This window comes from Pelophylax lessonae, assembly GCF_965119305.1.
Source record: "Pelophylax lessonae genome assembly, chromosome: 4".
Lineage (NCBI taxonomy): Eukaryota > Metazoa > Chordata > Amphibia > Anura > Ranidae > Pelophylax > Pelophylax lessonae.
The window spans coordinates 307,769,738-307,788,166 of record NC_138771.1 but is presented as its reverse complement, the minus strand read 5'-3'; the positions used below and the strand labels follow the sequence as shown (position 1 = coordinate 307,788,166).

Below are 18,429 nucleotides of genomic sequence, written 5' to 3'. Positions count from 1 at the left end.
CCACCATTTACTGATCCAGCGCTTTGGTTGCTTGTCTCTCTTGCATGTGCCATGGATTCCCCCCAGATCTGATTCACCGAGACCTGCGTGTATCTTGACCCATGTCCTGTGTTTCCTTGCTAGATTCAATTTTGCTCTGACCCTTAGCCCCTATTTGGGATTTAGCTACGCAACTGCGGATCTTCTACCACCTCTTCACCGCTTCTTCATCCTCTATAGTGGACATAAAGATTACAACTGGCAGTCTACTGTGAGTGCTTGGAAGTGTGCCTAGGGCAGTTGATATTTTTGTGAATTTCAAAAGACCGGTCAGTGCCTATACTGAACGATTCTTTTGACAAACCGCGCTTATTTTACATATTAAAGTGATAAGTTCCAATAATTACATTGATTACATACAGTGACAAAGCGCCAAAAAATTATAAAGTGCATAAATGCTATAATTTGCATAAAATGTTATTGCATAATGTCCATGAACACCAGTGTGAATCACACGTGCAAAATCTTGTGGATCGCTCTTCAAAAAGTCCTCCACGGGATGTGTCAAAATATTGTGCCTAGATCCACCACCGGTAAGAAATACCTACTCACCAAAAGGTAAGAATAGATCTCGCATATCAAGGTAAGTGGGCCTTCAAACTGGACACATTCTCCACCGGGACCACAGCGATTAGCCACATTAGAAGTAGGTGTGTATCTCACATAAGGGGGGGGATCCTTAATTTGGGCACATGAATCCCCACGATGACATGAGCCAGAAGTGTTGACAAAAAAAAAAAAAGCGGATCCGACAGCATCGTGGCCAGAAATGTAATTATTGGAACTTTTGAATTTTTGTATACTTTTGGCACTTATCACTTTAAAATGTAAAATAAGCACGGTTTGACAAAAGAATCAAATCAGTATAGGCGCTGACCGGTCTTTTAAAATTCACATTTAGACCTTTTTTGGCCTCACAACCAGCAGCTATATTTGGATTTTGTTTTTTGGCACAATTTTATTTTATTTTGTATGTGCAGGTAGTGGATACATAATTTTTATGTTCCATTTTTTATCAGTTGATATTTTTATTGTGGTAGAATAGTAATAAAGCAGCCAATAGAGGACAATGAACTTTAAGGCCAAATTAAAATGGTTACTCATAGGCTGGACTTGGAATGATACTAGAGTTCTTGAATCCTCTTAAAGTGGAACTGAAGGCCTTTCCCAACAGTCTACTAGCAGGCAAGCTATTATCACATGCAAGGTCTCTTCTGCAATAAATTAAACCTACCTGCTCACAGTTTTTGCAGCATGTAAACTGAGCTGCGCATGTGCAGCTAGGCTTACAGCCCCTGTGTGCCAGGATGACTGTCTCCGTGCAGGAGTTCTGTCATCCCACTCCGGGTCAATGGAGATGTCCAAAGACAGGCATCTGAGGATAAATTACCAGTATGGGTCCTGTACCATTAGAGAGGAGGCAAGTATAGTGCCTTTAGTTCCACTTTAAAGATGAACTTTAGATAGATATGAAAAAAAAAACATAAACACATCATTTGAAATGCAAGTATTGGGAGTACTTGTGATAAATTGGTATCAGCCACTTGGGGTCCGCTGTGCAGCAGAGCTTAGAGTCAGAAAGACAATCAGCTAAATGAGCCAAATTTTGCTTGCAGTGCAAGGAGCATGCCGATAGTAGGAGAAAATTCATTGGTCTGTTGCATTACTATTTACCATACAGTCACAGGCTAGAGAAGGAGAGGAGACCTGTAGGGGTTACTGAACTGCAGCTGATTACCAGAAAGGACTGTGCTCTGTAAATTTTAGAACTGGATAGACAGAAATCCAGATATTTTTTGGGATAAAACAGCTATTATATTTATTTTCATATGTATTTTCATACTTAATGGTTTGCCCAGAGAACAGCTATAAAAAGGTCATGACTTGTCACAGGCAAAACACCTCCAATTTAAAACAAAGACATTTTTATAAAACAGATCTGTCACACTTTAGTACTTTCTGAACGTCAGTGGCTCACCTTGATATGGCCCCCTTCATATTCATAAGGATATCGGCAGTCGATAATGTAGAATTTTTCCACAAGACTGCTAAACTCTCCTTGAATTAATGCTGTCAGCTATAAACAAAACTTGTGTTACTTTAGTAATAAAATAACAAAAACCTGTGTTATTTCAGTAATGAAACAAGACATGTGTGCACATGTAAGTGAGACATGATTTTGGCCAAAAGCCTCAACAGGCTCACTACAACAATGAAAATGCTTAGGGCAGTTTTAACCAACCCATGCCAATTATTCATGCCATTCCAGTTGTAAAATATACACTTACAGTCTCTGCAGTGATATAGCGAAGATCCTGGTGTCGTCCAGTCACAGTGGGCAAAGCATAAACCTGTGACACAAAAAGCAGTAAAATAAAGAACACTTCCAACTGGCATTTGTCTCTGTAGCCATCTAGGTAGAGGAAAGCCAATTATGTAAATTTTCAAGGACCACACTTCTGCACCAGAAATATTTTAAAATAACAGGGTCCATAGAATAACATGTGGCTGAGAAGCCGCTCGGCTGTCATTACAAGGAGCGGGAGATGACGTCCCCCCCTCCCGCCACCTTCCGTGGCTTGCCCGGCCGCTGAAGAGAAGACCCGATCAAAGCTGCATTCAGCTCTGATCGGGTCTCCATGTAAAAACCCGGAAGTGATGTCATGACATCACTTCCGCTTACTCGGCGCCAGATTCAAAAAAATGACAGCATTCAAAACAGCCAAACTTGGCGTTTCAAATGCTTTTAAGTGCAGAGGAGGGGTTTGGGGTCTTTTTGACCCCCAGATCCCTCCACAAGAGTACCTGTAAAAAAAAAAAAAAAAAAATGTAAACATTTTTTTATTTAATGTATGAAAATATCAGCCAATATTGGCCGATACCGATATGTGATGACCAAAATATCGGTATCGGAAAAAAAAATATCGGTCGATCACATACACACATATTATATATATATATATATATATATATATATATATATATATATATATATATATATATATATACACACACATATACACACACACATACATATAGTTTGATACACAAATACCCGACCTTTGAAAAATCCCCGATTAGTTGTCTGTGACTATAGTCCTCATCCAAAGCTTCCGTAATATCTACATCACAAAGAGACAGGGTCTTTTTCAGAGATGCTCCCTGTAAATAAAAAAGAAACAAATGTAAAACAAAAAAAATTATTTTACAAAGAGAAGATTCGGAAAAAAGAAATAAAATAAAAAACACACATGCTTACGTAGGTGGACGCAGCATTGGTCCGATGCTGCATCTTTCTTCTGCCACTTCTAAGACCGAGAACTAAAGCTGGATACACACTATACAACTCTTTTTTAGATATTTCCTTTTGATTTACCAAAACCATATAATATGAGGTCAAACCTAAACACCTTCAATTTTGTATGCAATCAGGCAGGCCTTTGTACTACAAAGTTGAAGGTAAATCTAAATTGAACAACAAAAGTTGTATAGTATGTATCCAGCTTAAGTGATCAAATACCGCCAATAGCTTGGTTCTCAGTCTTCAGTGAACTGGTGACTGTCAGTGCAAAAGGATTGAAAAGAAACCAAACATTTCCTGTACGTCAGCTTGCGGCTTATGTGAAAAACACAAACACCAAAACGCATCTTCACTGCAAGGACAAATACATTTCTAATATGGATTATAACCTATAAATCGATTTATGGTGTTTAAAAGAGTTCAGAAAAGTTCTCTGTAACTTACATGCTGAGACAAAAAGAATGACCTTGATACCAACAAATAAAACTGAAACATATACTTTATAATAATGCAAGCAGGTGGAGAACACCTTGTGGAATCTTAAAGAGGTTGTAAATCTCAGAAATTTAAAAAAAAAACCTAAAAGACAAAACACAATGAGCTAGTATGCTTCGCATACTAGCTCATTATGAAATACTTACCTTAGAACGAAGCCCCGCAGTGCTGCCTGCTCATCTCTCTCACGGGTCACATGTTCGGTCGCCCTTCTTCCAGGTTTGCGGCATCTGGCCATCTGATTGCATGCGCGCGGGAGCCGACGTTCACGGCACACTGCTCTGAAGGAACGACACGAGCGGCCTTTCCTTCAGAGCGCATGCGCCAGTGATGTCACTGGCTGCATGCAAAGTAAATATCTCCTAAACGGTACATGTTTAGGAGATATTTACAGTACCTATAGGTAAGCCTTATCATAGGCTTACCTAAAAGGTACAAGTTGCAGAGGAGGGTTTACTTCCTCTTTAAGGCACCATTTCCATTTATATAATCCAGTGCTCAATATTTCCTCACCCGTCTTCTCCGCTGAAAATTTTCTTCATCTTCAGGCTGGAGTGGACTGCTTGTACTGCGTCTTCGTTTCACCTTAACAGGAGTTTCCCCATCTTGGGGCCGTACAGGTCTCTTTAAAACAGGCCTGTCTAGCTGTTCTGGCATAGACGGTGATCGATAAAGCCTGCTTCGATTCATAGACACCTACAAAAATGTAAGAAGATCATTTTGGTATGAAAAAAGAGAGCAAGTAAATATACTGTACCATGTTTCTTATTTTAATTAAAGAAAAAAAAAAGAAGAAGCAGCGTTAATGTCGTTTTAAGGGGTATATTTAAAGCATCAAAAAGGAAGCAAAAAAAGGAAAGATATTATATTTTACATAAATGTAAATGCAATCTAGAACCCAGGGTCCTGTATAATTTCCACGTATTTATCTTACTTATTCTAAGGAGACTGATGTGAAACTTGAACTTATTTTCATATAGAAATTGATAATCTGGTAGTATACACAAAAAAAAAAAAAAAAACCTTTTCTATACAGGAGTTTTGCATGTTTCTGATATTGTTCCACTTAACACAGACCAAGTTTAAAAGAAAACAAACAAAAAAAAAAAAAAAATCGCTTAATTTTACTTACATTGCTGACATCCACCTCTTGAGTCATCAAAGGTCCAGAAAGTAAGATGGCCATTGATGAGGACAAATTAGCAGCAGCTGTAGATGGATTCTTCATAAGAGAAAAGAAATTACAGTAATTTAGAAGAAATTCACAGCTATAAATTAAATAATTGAAAAAAAAAAAAAAGAAAAAAAAAAAAAAAAAAAAAGAAGAGTCACCAATCAGAATGTAAAGTCAGAAACAGAACCCTGTATGGCTCTGAAACATTGGGCTTTCTTTAAGGCAGGGGTGTCCGAACCTGGGGCCCAAGACGGCTATGAATGCAACCCAGCACAAGATCGTAAACTTACTTAAAAATGTTGATATTTTTTTATTCTGTAAAAATGCTTTTACGATTGTGACCGAAGAACAATATTACAGTTACTCTTTACTGGACTTTTAGAAGTATTATCTTCCCAAAGAATAAAATCCCACCTTTCACAATCACATCTTATTCATGTAATCAGTTTTCTGCCGCACCTAGGTTTGTAAGCAACTATTTTCAAGGATGAAGTACACAAAAGGCAAAAATGGGATTTTTGACTTACCGTAAAATCCATTTTTCTGATGTTCCTTGACGAACACAGCTCCTAATTCTTCTTAACAATTGATTTATACTGCCCCTACAGGAGTGGGACACTAGGCAGGAAAAAGCTTGACTACGCCTATGGGCAGTCCCAGGGGGTATACACCCACTCTCAGCTGTAGGCACTCAGTTTTGTTACAAGCAGTGTCAGAAGAAATCCAACTCCACAGAGGGGTGGGTGCTGTGTCTGTCAATGAACATCAGAGACATGGATTTTACGGTAAGTCAAAAATCCCATTTTCTATTTTGTTTATTGACGGACACAGCTCCTGATTCTTCTTAACCATTGGGAACTCCCAAAGCAGTGTTAAACATGAGGGGTGGGAAAAACCATCAGAAAAAAATTCCCGAGGCCAACTATAGACAATCAGGTAACATAGAGCTCTACTATAAACAACTGGAGCTCGCCTAAAAAACAAGTCACCCTCTAAGAGAACCAGATCCTCTACACAGCAGCCTACACAGCAACCTTGCAGCCAAAAGAAGCATCCGCAGATGCAAACACATCTAAAAACCAAATGATGGGCTCTCAAGGATATTCTTAGATCATAACTAATTAGGCATTTCAAAAATTCACAGTGAGACAAAAGAGGAGGGGGGGAGTAAACCAGTACATAGTAGTGAAGAAGACTTAAAAAAAAAAAAAACGGAATTTTTGTAAAATCTTACCGTAAAATTCCTTTCTCTGAGTCCTCAGACAGTCGCCGCCACTTCATAATCTTCACTAATGGGGTATTGACCTTTTCCCCGTAGGAGTAGCTAGGCAACAAGATTTGTTAATATAAAAGCTTTTAGCATATCACACCCCTAGGGGGCGGTCTCCTCAGTCAATACCTCTCTGCTTCCTGCATTCTCAACTCAGTTTCAGTAGCATAGCAGTAGAGTACATAAACAAACCCCAAAAGAGGGGCGGGGGCGGCGACTGTCGGAGGACTCAGAGAAAGGAATTTTACAGGTAAGATTTTACAAAAATTCCGTTTTCTCTTACGTCCTCCGACAGTCGCCGCCACTTCATAATCTTCACTAATGGGGACGTCCCAGAGCAGTGTAGACATGAGGGGTGGGAAAAAAGCAGCCACGCCTAAAGCAACGCAGTACCCTCATCAGAGAAAGGAACCTCACCAAAGTAAGAGAACCAACTGGGCAACAGGAAAAAACGTGCTCAACAGGAGCAACAACCCAGGAAAGAACAAGTAACCTAGGGGTAAAAACACCCCAACAGCCAAGGACCCAAACAAGGGACCCTAAGGCACTGCCGCACTAAGAACTTTACGGCCAAAGGAAGCATCTGCCGATGCCTGAACATCCACTATGTAAAATTTTGAGAAGGTGTGAACGGATGACCAAGTCGCCGCCTTACACACCTGGGCCACAGAAGCCTGATGACGATAGGCCCAAGACGTACTCAGAGACCTGGTAGGGTGCGCCTTCACAGGGAAAGGAGGAACCTTCCCCCTCAAAGCATAGGCTTGCACAATGGTCTGTCTGATCCATTTGGCGATGGTCGCAGCCGACGCTGCCATGCCCTTCCGAGGACCCTCTGGAAGGACAAATTGAGAATCTGACTTGCGAAAGGATTTCGTCGATGACAGGTAAACCCTGATCGCCCGAACAACATCCAAGGAATGCAAAGCCACCTCCTTTGGATGCTTAGGCTTCGCGCAAAGCGAAGGCAGGACAATATCCTCATTGAGGTGAAATGCCGAGATCCTCTTCGGAAGAAAAGAAGGGTTAGGTCGTAAGACCACCTTATCCAAGTGAATCACAAAGTAGGGAGAGCTGCAGGACAAGGCCGCCAGCTCCGACACCCTGCGAGCCGAAGTGATCGCTACCAAAAAGGCAACCTTCTTGGACAACAGAGACAACGAGATCTCCCTGATCTTTTCAAAGGGAGCATGCTGTAACACGGACAGAACAAGGTTCAAGTCCCATGGAGGTAAAGGAGCCCTCCGAGGAGGGGCCAAGTGCCGCACCCCTTGAACAAAGGTGCTAACCAAAGAATTAGACGCCACGGGGCGTTGAAAGAGAACGACCAGCGCAGAAATCTGACCCTTAATCGTGGCCAACGCCAAGCGCTGGTCCATGCCCGTTTGAAGGAAGGCCAACACTCTCGATACCGAGTATGAGCGAGGGGAGTACCCCCTGGACTCACACCAGGCAAAATACGCCTTCCAAGTACGGTAGTAAATCTTCCCCGAAGAGGCTTTTCTAGCCTTGATGAAAGTGGGAATGACCTCAGGGGAGAGACCCCTATCCTTCAGGACCTGGCTTTCAACAGCCAGGCCGTTAAAGCCAGCGACTGTAAAGCAGGATGGAATATCGGTCCTTGAGACAGGAGATCTTCTCGAAGGAGGTAGACGCCATGGAGCGTCGACCGCCAGATTCACGAGGTCTGCGTACCAAGACCGGCGAGGCCAGTCTGGCGCCACCAGAATCACCGTGTGCGGTTCCGAGGCCAACCTGCGAAGGAGCCTGGACAGCAGCTGAATCGGTGGAAAGGCATACATCAGACGATACTGATGCCAGGGCGCCACTAACGCGTCCGAGACGTCTGCCCAAGGATCGCGCGTCCTTGCTACGAACCTTTCCACCTTGTTGTTTAGACGAGACGCGAACAGGTCCACATCTGGGGAACCCCACTTCGCGCACAACATCTGAAAGACATCCGGGTGAAGGGACCATTCTCCCTGGTCCAGGGTCTGGCGACTCAGATAATCCGCCTGCCAGTTCTCCACTCCCGGAATGTGAACTGCCGTTATCGCCGGGACGTACGTCTCGGCCCAAGACAGAATGTCGGCTACTTCCCGAGCCGCTCGGGCACTCCTGGTGCCCCCTTGGTGGTTGATGTAGGCCACCGCTGTGGCATTGTCCGTCTGCACCCGAACCGGACGGCCCTGAAGCCTGTCCGTCCAACGCAGAAGGCAGAGATTTATTGCTCGCAATTCCAGAATGCTGATCGGAAGGGAGGATTCCTCCCCCGACCAAGTTCCCTGGGCGGACAGAACGCCCAGAACACCACCCCAGCCCGACAGGCTGGCATCCGTGATGATCACCGTCCATGACAAAGGACGAAAGGACTTGCCCCCCGACACCGCCGGGGACTGGAGCCACCACAAAAGACCCCTTCGGGTGAGGCGGCTCAACGAAATCCGCAGATCCAGAGATTGCGGACGCCCATCCCACTTGGCCAGGATCTCCGCCTGAAGATCCCGTGTGTGAAACTGGGCGAAGGGAATCGCCTCGAAAGCCGAGACCATCAATCCCAGACACCTCATACACGTCCGGATAGACGAGCACTGAGTGTCCCTGAGGGACCTGACCTCGTCCTGAAGTGTCCAGAGCTTGTCTTCCGGCAGGAAGACCTTCACTTGAACAGAGTCCAGGATCATCCCCAGGTAGGGAAGACGAACCGACGGACACAGCGTCGACTTTGGAAAATTGATCGTCCAACCGAACTCCTGCAGAGTGTGCATCGTGATGGACAGGTCGTTCACCAGGCCCTGACTGGTCGCAGACCGAATCAAGATATCGTCTAGATACCCCAAGACAGAGATGCCCTGGGCTCTCAACAAAGCCAGAACCGGCGCAAGCACCTTGGTGAAAACCCACGGACCCGAAGCGAGACCAAAGGGTAATGCCAAGAATTGGTAATGATCCTCCGCAATGGCGAATCGAAGGTACCTCTGGTGACCCTCGAAAATGGGGATGTGAAGGTACGCATCCTTCAGATCGATGGAGGCCATGAATTCCCCCGGAACCAGGGCAGCCACCACTGAGCGCAGGGATTCCATGCGGAACTTGCGAACCCGCACAAAGCGGTTCAGAGCCTTCAAGTCCAGAATCGGACGCACTTTGCCCTCCTATCTGGGCACAGTGAACAGATTGGAGTAGAACCCTCGAAATCTGTCCTGATGAGGCACCGGAACCACCACTCCCTGGGCCCGCAGATCCCACACCGCCAGGTGCAGATCCTGCAAACGCTCCGGAGACAGCTGAAGATTTGAGGGAAAAAAATCTGCTCGCCGGCTGAGAGGAACTCGATCTTGTATCCAGATCGAACGATTTCCTGAACCCACCTGTCCCGAATGCGGGCCAGCCAGGGTTGAAGAAAACCGAGCAAACGTCCCCCCCACCCCAGAACCGGGTGAGGACGCCCCTTCAGGCCGAATTGGCATGGGCAGCGGACCTGGACTGGCCGGACTTCTGCTTACCTGCCCACGGCTTCTTCTGGGAGCCTTGGCCCTTGAAGGGCTTGCCCTTGTATTGCGACCGAAAGGCACGAAAGGACCCCTGAGAGGGCCTAAACGAGGTATTCTTCTTACCGCGAACAAACTTATTCTTGTGAGATTGGGGTAAGAGAGAACTCTTACCCCCGGAGATCCCCTTTATCAGCGTATCCAAAGACTCGCCAAAAAGGCGAGATCCCGCATAGGGCAAATTAGCTAAAGTCTTGCGAGATGATTGGTCAACCGACCAGCATTTCAGCCAGATCAGGCGACGGTGCAAAACCGCCACACTAGAGAGGCGTGCAGCCAAAAGGGACTAAATCCAAGTCCGCATCACACAAATACATGACACCCTGATGAATTTGATCCACCATAGCCAATGTTGTCGGCGGAGCAGAGTCAGCCACCAGGGTGCGCCTGAGCACCTGCGTCCAATCCGCAATAGCCTGGGCTGCCAAAATGGAAGCAAAAATAGGCTTCAGCATAGAACCGGCAACCGTATAAGCATGACGGGCAAGAGACTCCAATCTCCTGTCCGTAGGGTCCTGGAACACCGGGGTATCCTCAGCAAGAATCGTGGTAGATTTATTCAAAATCGCCACCGCATGATACACCTGAGGCGGCACATACCAACGCTTACCAGTCCGGATGGCGTGGGGAGCCTTCTCTAGCGACCAAACCGCTTTACTGAGGACAGGGAGTGTCGCCGCCAGGACGCAGCGGAACTGCGGTGCGAAACCGCAAATGGCGTCCAGTGAGGTAGCCACCTCACAGGCAGCATCCCTGCAGCGAACAGGGATGGGTCGTTCAATAGGCCAGGGAAACCTGACTGAACGCTCGATGGCAGGCTGGGGAACCCCTGGCCCTGAGCCCTGGGAACCAGGGTGGCCAGTCCGAGACCCAGCTCCGCACGATCATCTTCTTCCGAAGAAACTAAACTAAATGCTGAGAAAAATAACAGCTAGTAAAAGAAAGAGAAAAATACTCAAAATCAAAAAAGAGAATAGAAAGCTGAGACTGAGAGCCCCAGCACAGTATCAGCCAAGCTACTCCTAAGCTAGGCATTAGAAACTGAGTTGAGAATGCAGGAAGCAGGGAGGTATTGACTGAGGGGACCGCCCCCTAGGGGTGTGATATGCTAAAAGCTTTTATATTAACAAATCTTGTTGCCTAGCTACTCCTACGGAGCAAAGGTCAATACCCCATTAGTGAAGATTATGAAGTGGCGGCGACTGTCGGAGGACGTAAGAGAAAACTGGTTTTATATACTACAACCACCCAATCCAAATAAAAAAGGTAAAAACCCCACCAAAGGACAAACCAACACATGGACAAAATTAAACATAATCATTCCCCCTCTATTCCTATATTGTGTAAACCATGTATCAAAAAGATACAAGAAATATCAAAAATATATATATATATATATATATATATATATATATATAGGTGTATGACCATGAATTGGCAAAGGGGATAAGAGGCTGGTTTGGGGTGTTTAGTATATCTCTTTGTAGGTAATTCACATAGGCTGGTGATAGGTGAAAGATTTGGGATTTCAAAAGTACATTCAATCTCTTGATGGATACTCAAAACGAGGATTTAATCCACATAATTGGAATAAAGCACTTTGGGTGCGCTGGAACAAACAAAACCGCATACAATGATCATCCGTAGGTACAAAAGGGGATAAATGGAGCTGCTGTGTGCATGTGGTCCAGGGGAGGCTCATTCAAAAGTCACTTGAGCAGACTGAACATATATGAGAGAGTCACTAGATTTATGAAAATATACCTCCCTCGCACATCACAAAGAAGGAATTGCAGCACATCTTATAGACAAGGTCCTCATATCCAAAGTAAATAATATGGAGTGATTGAAATTGTATACTTATCCATAGATGGAAATAGGATAATTGTCCAGCATATGAGATTCAGGAGAAACGGAGCTTGAAATCTTGATTAGTCCAAGATAAAGTCTAACGTCCAGCCATCGGGAAGTAGAGTAAAGCCCCGTACACACGTACCGATTGTCGGCCCTAAATATTCGGCCGCCGACCAATCGGCCAATTGTAGGCTTGTTAGTATGATGCTTCCGACAGCGCATTTTCGGACGAACAGAATCTGTCGTGCAGACTTTAAAATATTTGTTGGCCGTCACCAGAACGGCCGATTGTTCGCCAGTCAGTACTGATTTCGGCCGACAGACAGCAGATTAGCAAGACTGGGCATGCTCAGAAAAGAAAAAAGACAAGGAAAGTTAACCATCACATGACATCACTTCTGCAGTCGGCTGTTGTTGGCCGACAAAATTTGTGTGCAGTCTTTTGCAGTTTTCAACAGACACGACAGCCCTGGACAAAAGACGGCCGATCGTTCGGCCGACGATCAGTACGTGTGTACGGGGCTTAAAACAGCCCAGTACAATTTTAGCCAGCCAGAAATCCCATAAGGGAAGAGGGGGGGGGGGGGGGGGGGAGATATGAGAAAACAGATGTGCCGATGCCTGAACGGTTTCGCTGGTAAAGCCAGCTGCTTCAGAGGCAATGCTCAGAGGCGAAATCTGCCAGAGTCCAGACCCCCTGAGCACATCTGTGCTGAGGATGCCTCCCCACCCTGACAGGCTGGTGTCTGTGCGACAACCATCGAGTACAGGGGTGAGAAGGATATTCCCTGTTGAAACGCTAGAGAACAAAGCCACCTCTAGAGCCTGTAGATCCTTGTCCCATTTCGCTAGAATTGCTTTTGCAAAGATCTTGCGTGGAAAGATCTTGTGTGGAACTGTGCAAACAGACTACCTCGAAGGTGGACACCATCACCCGCAGGCAAGCCCCGAGGGATGGCCCTCTGCTGAGCAACAAGCTGAATTGTCTCCTGCAATGTCTGGAGTTAATCCAGAGGAAGAAACACTCTGGCAGAGGACGAGTCCAGAGTCAGACCCAGATAGTCCAGTTATTGAGGACAGTACCAAAGCAGACTTCTGAAGGATCAGAATCCAACAGAACTCCCTCAGAGATTGCAGAGCAATCTCCAGATGTCCATCAGAGCAGTCGGAGACTCCGCTCACAGAAGATCGCCCAGGTACCCTAGCACCGCTATCCCCCGCTGAAAAATCCAGCACCGGGGCCAACACTTTTGTGAAGACCCTAGGAGCAGAGGCGAGATACTGCTCGCGAGATACTGATCAGGGCCGTTTAAAGGAATTTGGGGGCCCCAAGCAAAATGGACATGGAGGCCCCCCCGCACACACGCAAAGCCTACAGGAACCTACATGGTACAGGACATGTCAGGGGCTGTGCGGACATGGTACAGGGCATGTCAGGGGCTGTGCGGACATGGTACAGGGCATGTCAGGGGCTGTGCGGACATGGTACAGGGCATGTCAGGGGCTGTGCGGACATGGTACAGGGCATGTCAGGGGCTGTGCGGACATGGTACAGGGCATGTCAGGGGCTGTGCGGACATGGTACAGGACATGTCAGGGGCTGTGCGGACATGGTACAGGACATGTCAGGGGCTGTGCGGACATGGTACAGGAGATGCCAGAATTATTAGGGGCCCTAATACAATGCTGCTTACCTCCTCCTAATACAGTGCTAACCCCCCTCCCCCTAATACAATGCTGTTTCCCCTCCCTCCCCCTAAAATTTGGCATTGTATTAGAGGGAGGGGGCCCCAGGGGGGATGGCATTGAAAGATAAGCATTGTATGAGGGGGGGGCGGGTCAGCATTGTATTAGGGGGAGGGGGAGTTAGCATTGTAGTAATAGTAGGGGCCCTAAAATATGCAGGTCCCCCAGGCCCCAGCCCATTAACTCTTGCCTGGCTCAGCTGGCTGTCTCAGGCTCTGCTCTGCTCCCCCTCCGCACCTTCAGACTGAAGGCTTCAGTCAGTCTCAGTCAGACAGACTCCTGCGAATCGATCATGCTGCTGCTGGCTTCTGCGTGCTGTGGGAGGGATCGGCGCCTACGCGCCGTGACAGTCTTGCGGAGTTGCAGCCAGTCAGACTGTCAAATGAATGAACAACCGCCGCGCAGCCGCTCCCGCCGGATGTGACGTCATGCCGCGCATAACGGCTGACGTAGCAGGAAGGATCTGTCACCGTCACTGGACCACAGCGGGGACCAGGGCTGCAGCCGGCCCTGATGATAATGTCAGTCGTCTGTGTTGGGTCTTGGGGCCCCAGGCCAGCTCGGGGCCCCAAGCAATTGCTTCGTTTGCCTGCTTGCTTTGACGCGACGGCCCTGATACTGATACTGCTCCTCGCCCACATCAAAACGGAGGAAGTGTTGTTGACCGTCACATATTAGAATGTGCGGGTAGGTGTCCTTGATGTCGATAGAAGAAAACCCCCTGATGTAGGGACGCCACAACTGTGAGAATGGACTTCATGCGGAACTTCTGTACCCACACAAAGCAGTTTAGCGCCATGAGGTCTAGAATTGGACGTACCTTGCCTTCGTCCTGGGAACTGTAAAGAGGTTTAAAAGGTAAAAAAGTTCAGCAGTTGGGACCAGAACAATCACCCATTAAAAAAAACAAGTCTTGCACTGCCCCAAAGAGGTCGTGTAAGCGATCTGGGGACAAGTTGGAAGGGAAGAAACTTTTCCGGAGAATAAGACCGAACTCGATCGTGTAGCCTGACCAAATCATCTCCTGGACCCACTCGTCCTGTACCAGGGAGGTCCATGGATCCAGAATCCATCGAAGACATCCCCCCACCCCAGATACGGGACCAGGGCCCCCCTTCATGCAGAGGCAGCCTTGTCCGTAGGTCTGGAAGAGCCACTCTTGGAACCTCCGGTGGAGGCCCTTACTTTTGATCCCTTATCTTGAGACCCCGAGAGACGAAATATCCTCATGAGCCAAGGAGAATGGCCCAAATCTACTACTGGGCTTCTTGCCCTTGGTATCCGGCGGAAGAGTACTCTCCCCCCACCCCCTGCGAGACCCTTAATGATGTAATCCAACTAAGCTCCAAACAGGCGATCCACTACAAAAGGAAAGATCAGATAAGGCCTTCTTAGAAGTCTGGGCCGCAGACCAGCATTTCAGCCAGATAATAAGCCGAAGGACCACTACTGATACAGACAGCCTAGAAATCAAAGAAGCCGCATCCAAAGAAGCATCACAGAAGAACTGTAGCCCCTGGAGCAACTGACCTGCCAGCTCCGCAAGACAGGGGGAAGTGGTTACCCCTCCAGGTCCCTGCGTAAAAGTGTAGCCTCCATGGTCAGAGTTTGGGACGCCAGGGCAATAGTAAATACCGGCCTAAGTGCCTTATAAGCAGTGAATCCCCATAAGGATATTGCAAGGTAAAAAACACTTAGGAACCACTGCATTTTGGACAAACCCACTGTTTTGTGACAATATTGTCAAAGTAAGCAGAAAGGGGAACACCCTCGCCGCTTTGGAGAGCCTGTGGGAGCCAAAAGGGACCAGCACCTCCATTTTTAAAATTTCACGCATTGACACAAACCGTGCATCCACCAGCGCCTTTTCATGCGTGGCTAGAGCAGGATCTGATGTAACAATCAGGGGAGAACCGCTGACTGCGATCCCGCAAAGGGGACGCTGACCGAGGACCCTCCAATGGACCTTCTACTGGACCCTGCAAAAAGGGGACAAGGAGGTCACCCTCCGAGCCCCTCCATAGAGGCCCACATAATAGAAAATAGCCCCATTAGCCCCATTAAAAGGGGCCGTCCGCCGTGATGGGGACACACAGGCAGGGTACCCTGATTGTCCTGCAGCGCTAAAAAAGGGAAGGTGCCCCACACAAAAATGGCAGCAAGGCTGTCATCAAAAAACAAACTGCCCCTACAGCACCACCCCTTCCAAGGGACACACCAAGTTGGCTGCATGGCCTAGCAGGCTGTAAGCTGCAGCCTAAATTTTCCTGGAAGCCCAGCCGCAAGTGCACGCATTCACCCAGTCCAGCAGATGCCCAAAGGAAGAGTGGGGGCTTCAGCCAAACTCACTGGGGCCACCCCCCAACAGAGGTGCCTGACTAGGCCACAAACCACGGCCTAAATATTTGCGGGCGCCTGAAAGTGAGCCCCAGTGAAGCCGACCACCCAGGGGCAGCAGAGGGCAGGGCGTATGCCCAAACGGGAGGCAGTGGCTTCAGCCACCTTCACAGGTTCTGCCACACAGTTTCCGAGCAGAAGGCCGCAAAGTCGCGGCCTAAATTTTTGGCCAGGTCCAGCAGCGTAAGGCGTGGACCCGCGGATGCTAAATCATCTGCTCCCCCAGCCAAATAGCTGCTGCAGGGAGCCCAGAGGATATCCCTGCCCCTAGTCACCAACCCCCAGGGTGGCAGGGAACCCTGCTCCACCCCAGGAAAAACCCGGTCAGCAGCAACTTCAACAAGCCCCCTTTTAGAGCATGTGGCAAAAGCCAACTCATAACCTCACCCAGGGAAGGGAGGGGGGGGGAGCGAAAGACCCACAGTGACCACCGAAAGTTTAGAGGAGCTGGGTGAAAGGAGGGGAACCTGGGGGTCCCACAGTCCCAGGGAGGGGCCCACCTCCACCCCAAAACTAGGAGTAGAGGGGGACAGCTACTTACCATACAAGGAACAGAGTGGGCACCACCCCAGAAAGACCAATGCTCCAAAGCAATGTGGGTGGCTGTCGGCCGGGTGGAATGCTGTGACTCTGGCCTGAGGCCAGGTTGCATGCACCCTCGCGAGACCTTTGCCTCGTAGGCCAGCCCCCCCCCTCCAGTGGGGCTATGTCGTGGCCGACCTAGCGCGGAGCTGAGGCCTGTGCGTGCTCGCTGGCAAGACTGGGGGGACCCTCTGCATCTAGATTATCTAGTCTGTCACCCAGTCCGGCAATTGATTGTAGATTCGCACAGGAACAAAATAAAAAAAAAATAGGAAATAATTAAAATAAAAAAAAAATAAAAAAAAAAAATCGCCAGGGCCAGAGATCCCAGCAAGGAACTAGGTGAGAGTGGGTGTATACCCCTGGGACTGCCCATAGGTGTAGTCAAGCTTTTTCCTGCCTAGCGTCCTACTCCTGTAGGGGGCAGTATAACCTAATGGTCAAAAAGAATCAGGAGCTGTGTCCGTCAATGAATGAAAGAAATTAAAACCAAAATATTTGATGAGCACCGTGAGAATTCATAGAGAAGTGCTACTACATCAATCGAACCAGATGTTGATGCATTTGTTTATCAAAAACAATATCAAATATCGCACTAGTTTTAGGTTGCCTTCTTTTACCTTTACATACAAACATATATTCCCCCCTTTTTTTCCTTTGTCTTTATGCTCACAGTAAAGCAAGGAAATCAGTAGTATATTATCGCACTTACTATACAAAATTACGCATATACAAAGTACTTACAGTTACAGGACAACAATATATGGCATACAGAGTGATACAAATATGCATACATACACTTATGCTAGTGTGTATCTTTTCCTAGTAAATGAACATAGACATTCGTTTGTATGAAATAGGAATACACTAAATGTCCCTTGGCTTCAGTTATAGTTGATCCAGGACTTTAGACATTAATTTGTAGCAAGACAGATTCTTGATTTTAGCAGCCTCTTTTTCTAGTGCAGTTTTAATGTTGACCCATGGTGAAGTCGTTTCTCAGCTTATGAAAATTATCCTCTTATCAGAAAGTTTGCAGCACTCACATGTATGTATGTATCCCTCTCCCCTTACAGTACTGTGCAAAAGTTTTAGGCAGATGTGAAAAAATGCTGTAAATTAAGAAAGCTTTCAGAAATAGAAGTGTTAATGGTTTATTGTCATCAATTAACAAAATGAGTAAAAAAGGTAAATGAACAAAAGAGAAATCCAAATCAAAATCAATATTTGGTGTGACCACCCCTTGCTTTTAAAACAGCATACAATTCTTCTACGTACACTTGCACAGGGCGTCTTTTCCAATGGGCACGCCCGGCGGTTGCCCGGGGGCCCCACTTGCCAAGGGGCCCCACACACAGGGTGGCAATTACACAGTCCCCCCCCCCCCCCAGGCCAGATTAGTTTACCTGGTGGTCTAGGGGGACAAAGGCACATGTATGCAAGGAAATGGCTGCTGCCCTAACTCTAATGCAGCCAAGCATGCCCTCACCCAAAATGGCGGCCGAAAAAAGGCTTCCAAGTCAGGAGCCCAGGAACCCTGACCACTGCCGGAATCCACTTTAGGAAGCCCTACAGGACAAGGTAATAACCCTACACCCCCCCCCCCACACGCACAGCGGGCGCCGTTAGATTGCCACCAGAAGGAGCAGGGAGGCAGGATCCCTCCAGACCGGCCAGGGGGGACACCAGAGATTGCAGCTCTGACATCCCCAGGAGTGGGCCCACATCACCCATAACCCCCCCAACCCCCCGCCGCCCCTTAGAGGACAGTCCCAGGGGGGGGGTAGCAACACTCACCATACCATGGACCGCGGGCACCGCTCCGACACGGCTCACCTCCCACCCTTAGTGGGGGTGCCGTCAGCCAAGAGGGTCGCTGCAACAGAGGGCGTTCCAGGGTTGATGCCTCCCGGCGAAGAAAATTCCTCCGCAAGCTCGCCCCGTCGGGGCACCGCCTGGGCGGACCACAACCTGCGCACGCTCGTAGGCCAGGCTGGGGTACCATAAGGATCTATATTAT

General features: G+C 47.6%; 1 protein-coding gene across 1 annotated transcript in view; it reads right to left on the bottom strand.

Moving 5' to 3' along the window:
• The window catches only part of CDC25C (cell division cycle 25C), an 82,789-nt gene that overhangs the window by 20,125 nt on the left and 44,235 nt on the right, over positions 1 to 18,429 (bottom strand). Inside the window, exons 8-12 of the mRNA XM_082254093.1 lie at positions 4,968 to 5,057; positions 4,349 to 4,531; positions 3,100 to 3,201; positions 2,328 to 2,390; positions 2,018 to 2,116 (exon numbers count right to left, since the gene is read on the bottom strand). Of these exons, the coding sequence (XP_082110219.1) occupies positions 2,018 to 2,116; positions 2,328 to 2,390; positions 3,100 to 3,201; positions 4,349 to 4,531; positions 4,968 to 5,057 (537 nt within the window). The remainder of the gene's footprint in view (positions 1 to 2,017; positions 2,117 to 2,327; positions 2,391 to 3,099; positions 3,202 to 4,348; positions 4,532 to 4,967; positions 5,058 to 18,429) is intronic.